At 36.6% G+C, this 6,962-nt stretch overlaps 1 protein-coding gene across 1 annotated transcript; it reads left to right on the top strand.

The window, feature by feature from the left end:
• Positions 1–380: 380 nt before the first annotated feature.
• LOC127641941 (G2/M phase-specific E3 ubiquitin-protein ligase-like) lies at positions 381–5,189 on the top strand. The gene is made up of 9 exons (XM_052124714.1): positions 381–498; positions 2,587–2,781; positions 2,893–2,978; positions 3,069–3,124; positions 3,611–3,631; positions 3,817–4,249; positions 4,406–4,578; positions 4,657–4,871; positions 4,954–5,189. The coding sequence occupies exons 1-9, from the start codon at positions 381–383 to the stop codon at positions 5,187–5,189; spliced, it is 1,533 nt and encodes a 510-aa protein (XP_051980674.1).
• The last annotated feature ends 1,773 nt before the right edge of the window (positions 5,190–6,962 follow it).

The raw sequence follows: 6,962 nt of genomic DNA, 5'->3' as shown, positions 1-6,962 counted from the left end.
TAAAATACAAAATAGTATTTTTAATGTCTATTATCTCTGTTTAAATTGTAAAGAATACTTAAATCTACAATTTAAGCCATTTATTATAAATATGTGACTAATTTTAGAGAAAATATGAGTATATAAATCATTGGGACAGGAAAAGTCACCGCATACCAGGAATGACCCTAATATATTATTACCCAGTATCCTGACGTGCTGCTGTTCTGCTGGGTATTAAAGAGATTGTTCAAGATGCGCTCTTATTACCCCTGAATGTAATAACATATGTTCTGTAACAATAGAACTGTCAATGTTTATATTGAAAACAAACTTGCAAATTAAATTCAATATTCAGAATTATTGAGGGTCTTTTTCTGTGGCCGCAGGCACATCAGATAATGGCTGAAGTTAAACGGCGAAGGAGGAAGCCCAAGCCTCTGGAGGAGGCCATACAGTTTTCCCTTCTTAAAAAAGACAAAGAAGGGCTTGATGGCAGATTTATCAATGATTCTAAAGGTCAGTTAAATAAGTTTAAAAAAAAAAAAAGATTGAAATTATATGCCATTACAGTGATTTTACTTGTTGTGTAGGGAGAGGTGTGTTCAGTTGCACTGAGTTTGATAAGGGAGATTTCCTGTTGGAATACAGAGGAGACCTACGGTGGCCCAGTAGTGCACAACACAACGAAATTCAAAAAGCAAACACAAGTTCACAACACAACGCAAACAAGCCGCAACACAACGCAAACAAGCCGCAACACAACGGAAATGCTCCCGTGAGTCGGCTCGTTTGACTCAGCTCACTGAAAAGAGCCGGCTCTTTTGGCTCACAAACGGCTCTTTAAAAAAAAAAATGTTTTCTCTATGATAGGTGTGAAAACAATTCTAATTCAATTATTAAATGAAATCATACTCGCAATGTCTCACAATTTCTTTAAAAATGCATTGATTTGTTATGAAAAAATAATACTATTAAGCATTTGCATTAGAACTTTTTAATGTATAGAAACAACATTCAAAACAAATACAATCTGAACATAATAGAACCCATATTAAAGAAAAAGCTGTTTCTCGAAGCTCCGCTAGCTTCACAGTTGGGTGCACAGTTCGCATATGCCGGTGTAGGTTGTGCGTAGAACCGGCTTTATGCGATATTTTTTTGGGCAAATTCTACACTGTGCTTTAACATTGTCCACATCATTAAAGTGGTTCCAAATGCTGCTGTGCTTCCGACTAATTTTCCTGCTTTTGCTTTGTTTTCACATGTGTTTTTCCTCTCCTCCTCCGAGTTTGACGCTGTGTGTGTGTGTGTGTGTGTGTGTGTGATGGCTCGGCCCCTCCCTCATGTCGTATAATTGGTTGACACCTTGTGTATGATTGACAGGAACAGAACGTGAGGCTGATCAGACAGTCAAAATGAATGTGTGCGCCTTTAGGCCTATATAATAATTTTAAAATAAATTTCTATAGGCTATATATTTAAAAATAGAGTCGGCTCTTCAGATATGCGAGCCAGCTCCCGTCGTTCACCTACAAGAGCCGGCTCTTAGAGCCGACTCATTCGCGAACGACCCATCACTAGTCTGGATGCTTTTCACGCGTACAGACACACACGAAGAATGTGAATGTAAGTACAAACAAGTAAATATTAAAATGTATGTTTAATTTTAGTGTTGTTAAACACTTTAACACAATATTTGTCTTGTGCAGTAGATAGATAATTACTGTGTACTTGCAAGAAGTTAGTCACTGTGATTTTGCGTTGAGATTTTATTTCAAAAGATTATTGTTAGTCTGAACGCCGTTTTAACAGGCTGCTTCTTCCCTGAAGTTAGTAATTTTTTACAGATCACAATGTATTGTCCATTTTGTGGCGCTACACTGGAAAGCTGTCCTGCTTTTTGCAGTGCATGTGGTAAAAGCATAACATTTCTGAAAGATAAAGTTCCTGCTGAAAATGAGGCAAGCACGAGTGCAGGTAGGCAACAATACTGCTTGGTGAACTGTCGAGTATAATTTGAGAGATTTCTATATGACAATGTGTTTGAAAGCAGGGAAATCAGAGAGAAGTACAGTGGATTCCTTCATGAAGTTCAGGGCTTTGAAGGAAAAGGAGAGGAAAACATTCTTTACTAAGAAAAGTCAGGAATCAAAGAAGGATAAAAAACAGTGAAGGTATCTTTTATATGCCACAATAGGGATGAAGACTATTGTAACTTCCATTTCATAATTACTTTAAAGGGTAGTTAGAATCATGATTCCCCTAACCCATATTTGTTTCCTATGGAATTCAGTCCAGTTGTGGAATTGAGAAAATAATGATATCAACTATTTTCAAAAACATGATTATCTTTAAACCTGTCAGTTTTATTTTCATTGACAAAATAGTTTTTATAAATATTTTATAAAATAGTCACATGCCCCAAGTTAAAGCTAATTTAAAATTTCAGTTTGTGACACTTAACTTTTTTTTTCCGTTCTTTTCATGTGTAGATTTATGTTGGAGTTATGTGGAGACATGGTGGTGTTCTAAAGCCTATCAGAGGGAAGACCCTGCCTCTTGATGTTCAACCTAATTGGTCATCTGAGCAACTTTTAATTGCAGCTGAAAAGAAAGTAAGAGATTTTAATCAGGATATGGAAGAGGGCCCTGTATTGCTGTACCCAGATGGTTCAGAGGTGAAAAACATTCCAGGAACAAACACCCCTTTCAAACTACACCTGTACAAAGAAGCAATTGGAAAGGCTTATCAAAGAATAACACTGTTTATAAGCACATTTCAAGACTTTTTAGCCAATGGTAAGCATATTTAATTTAATGAAAATCTTACAAAGACATAATGTATAAAACACTATTTACACGAATGGGTTTAAATCAAAGTGAATTTATTACTTTCATTGTTGTTTGAAGACTGCTCTGGGGATTCTTCTAGCGAAGACAGTGAAGTGCAAGTAAAGTCTACCTCTCACAGTCTGCATTATGAGAGTGACACTTTGGTGGGTGCATTTAATTACATGTCTCCTTACATAACGTTTAATTTTAACTCATTTTAACAAGTGGCTTTTTTTCTTTCTTTTTTTTTACAGATATGGGATGTTCCAGATGAAGCAAGCACACCAAATGCAGGAAGCACATCAAACAGGTATTAGCATAGTTAACAAGACATTATTTGGAGGTTAGGAGTGGAGTTGTTCAAATTAATTCACAGTAGTTGTTTTTCAGACCCCCTGATCTCTCTCTGCCTTTTTTGGACCAAGTAAGTTCATAATTGTTCATACCTTGCAAAGTTACTTTGTTACAACAAATGAAAATGTTTATTTTGTCTTTATAATGGTCAGTTATAATGTTATTTTAATAATTGTTATATTTCTGACAAATCTAGGAAGCAGGAAAAAAGGAACAAATATCCAAGAGAACAGACATGGCCAACAAAAGTGCTACACGTAAACTGCTTGTATTACCTCAAAAAGAGTTTCAAAAAATAAATGAATTGCTTTACAAGTAGCCTACAATTACTTTTGTATGTCAATGGATGTAAATTCCTGTTAATCTGTCTTTTACAGCAATTACACGCGTCTCTATGCCCCAATAATAATCGAAAGTGACTCGAAGCGTCCGATGATTGCAGACAACATGTTCAAGAAGAAAGGTACTTAATTTATGAATTACTCCCATCTCAATATCATGTTCCTAAATATATTGACTTTTTTTATTTCATTATTATTTTGCTTAGCTTAATCAAAACCTCTTTATTTATTACAGCACAGATGTATTAACTTCTGCAGACATTGTGTCAAATCTCTCATTGAAGATAATAAAAACATCTTGCAGCAGATTCAACATAAATAGAGCCGATGTTTGGGATGGAGCAATTCGTGGATTCAGACGTGCATCATACAACCCATCACACGACATGCTTGTTAAATTCACAGATGACGAAGGCACAACTGAAGATGCAGTGGACACAGGTGGTCCCAAACGTGAGTTTCTAACCCTCCTAATGGACTGTTTAAGGACACGGAGAATCTTTGATGGTCCAGCAAAATTGTCTTGTTTTATACTAACTGGACAAAAACAATTTACTATAGCTGCCAGAGAAGATGAATACTTTCTTGCGGGGCAGATGATTGCAGTTTCTATTGTTCACGGTGGTCCAGGTCCTCGCTTCCTCTCAGATATGCTATACAATCACCTCACTGGAAGGACTGACATTAATGGAACAGTTGAAGATATAACAGATGAGACCATGAAGGCAGCTTTACTTGAGGTGCATTAAATTTGTATTTAAGCTCATTTTAAGATTTTTGTGTGTGTGTGTGTAATAATGGTTTAAGGATTAATAGTTACAATATTTTTTGGTATTTGCTTTAAGAAAAATGTATTAGAATTGAATTGCTCCTTTTGAATGTGTCCTATTTACCAGATATCTAGTGCAGCATCTTTGGATGAATTACACATGCTTATGGATAAGTATGCCAGCTTGCTGCAGACTGCTGGATGTTTTGATTACCCACAAAGTGTAGAAGGCAAAGAAAACATTGTTAAGGATTTCATACAGTGGTACATAATTTACAGAAACCAATACTCCGTACAAAGGTAAGTTGGTTCCTAATTTGAGAGCATATTATCATTATTCATATCATCATAATTGTCATTACTTTGTTTTGCTTCCAGATTTAGCAACGGTCTTTCCACCCTGGATGTCATCCATGCCCTGGAACAACATCCAAGTGTATTCAGACCCTACATGTGCTACAATGTTGAGAAACTAACACTTGAATCACTGGAGGCTGTCTTCAAGGCTCAGCTCAGTGAAGTTGGTAGCACCAGACGACACGAAGAAACAAGGATTCTAGGATACTGGAGAGACTATCTGCTTGACACTGGAGGTAAAGGATTGAACATCATATTTTATTGTTGTTTTGTACATATTTCATAATATTCCATTGCTTTTTTTGTGCTTTTTTTCAGAACAAGAAACTGGAATCTCCCTCCAAGACATCCTGATGTTTGTTACAGGACTGGATTCACTGCCTCCTTCAACAATTGAGCCTCAGCCCCAACTGACTTTTGAGAGGACTTCTAAATTTCCCATTGCCAGCACATGTGCCAATACAATCAAATTGCCAATGTCCAAAAGCTATGAAGAGTTCAAAAATGCAATGGGCTTTGGTATCCAAAACTCACCTGGTTTTGGATTGCACTGAAGTAGAACAATGTAAAATGTTAAAGGGTTAGTTCAGCCAAAAATGAAACTTCTGTCAGTAATTACTCAGCCCTCATGTTGTTCCAACCCCGTAAGACTTTCGCTCATCTTCGAACACAAATTAAGATATTTTTGATTACATCTGAGAGCTGGATCACTCCTCCATAGGCTTCTAAGGGATTGAAACTTAAGATTGAGCCACTGTAGTCACTTGGACTATTTTAACGATTTCTTTAATAACTTTTCTGGTCCGGCAAGTTTCAATCCCTTAGAAGCCTATGGAGGAGTGATCCAGCTCTCAGATGAACGAAAGTCTTACGGGGTTGGAACAACATGAGGGTGAGTAATTACTGACAGAAGTTTCATTTTTGGGTGAACTATCCCTTTAAATGCGGGCCATGTTTTTAAAGTTATATAGTTCTCCACACCAGTCTCCCAGGTGTGAGGTGTAGTCAGATTGCTTTGAGCGTGCAGTTCTTCAAAGTTTGCCTGAAGCTGTTCATCTTGACATGTACTAAGAGTAGGTTCAATGAAAAACTGGTTCAAGTCTTCCTCTGAGACACGAAATCCGCATTCTCTCCCATTAAACCTTTAAGTGAAAGAGGAAAAAGTTTGGTGTGAAAACTAAAGGTACAGCGATAAAGGTTAATTTGTATTTAATTATAAATTCTATCTTTTCCCCAAAATAAAACTGTCTACTAAACTTCATCAATCCAAAGTTGAATGACTTTTTTCTGTGGAATAGAATGTTAGCCACAATCTCCTTTCAGTTTAATTTTACAGAAGAACACAATAAGAGTAAACAGTGAGTGAGACTAACATTGTGTATCATATCAAATATTTGTGTTATATGGAAGTAAGACATATGGCTTTAGAACAACATTATGGTGAGTTTGAAGTTGTATGTTAAATATAATTTTAACAATTTGATTACAAAATGCAAATAAGTTAAATATTTAATATAGTCATATACTGACCTGTGTGGAAGAGCGTACATTGCATCTGGTTTACCAGAAGGACAGCGAGACTGTTTAACTGCCCTAATGGTGTGAGTGTTCCAAATTTCTTTGCATTCATTAAGGTCCATCTGTAGCACACTTAAAAACACAAAACGCACCAAGCATATGTGCTCATGACTGCCATTAAAGAGTTGCCTCTCTTTCAAGTCATTAAGAAGATCCATCCAGAACTGAGTCCTGTGTAAATAAACCAACAATATCAACATCCCTTTTAGACGTTTAGGCCCGGTTTCACAGACAGGTCTTAGAATAAGCCAGGATTAGGCCTTAGTTCACTTAGGGCATTTAAGTAGCTTTTTTAACATTTTTTAAGATCCTGGCAGTGCAAGTTGCTCTCATTTAAAACAGCTCAAACATGCATTTTAGTCTAGGACAAGCCTTGTCCGTGAAGCTGGGAATTAATTTAATAGGTTATTTTCTAATGTATAATTGATTATTAAACTAAAATTCAGCAAGAAAAACCCTTAAATATCATGACTGTTTAGACTATTATACCTTTGTTTTCTGAAGTATGACCACCAGCTTTCAATTCGTTGGTTTGTGATTGAGGAGCCATACATGTGGCTTGAAGCCCCTGCAAGGTCATCTGTGTGGACTGATCTCAGAGAACAGTGGATTGCAGCCATAGTTCCATTTTCAGTGCCACAGTCTGTGCGAAGAAGCTTTGGTATGACTCCAAATTGTGTGGCACAATGTAGGTAATAAGCAGCTATAATGTCTGGGTTGTTATTGCTAGCTCCACAGTTTAACCACAT

The sequence above is a fragment of the Xyrauchen texanus genome, unplaced genomic scaffold (genome assembly GCF_025860055.1).
Source record: "Xyrauchen texanus isolate HMW12.3.18 unplaced genomic scaffold, RBS_HiC_50CHRs HiC_scaffold_230, whole genome shotgun sequence".
NCBI lineage: Eukaryota > Metazoa > Chordata > Actinopteri > Cypriniformes > Catostomidae > Xyrauchen > Xyrauchen texanus.
This window is presented reverse-complemented; position numbering and strand designations above follow the sequence as displayed.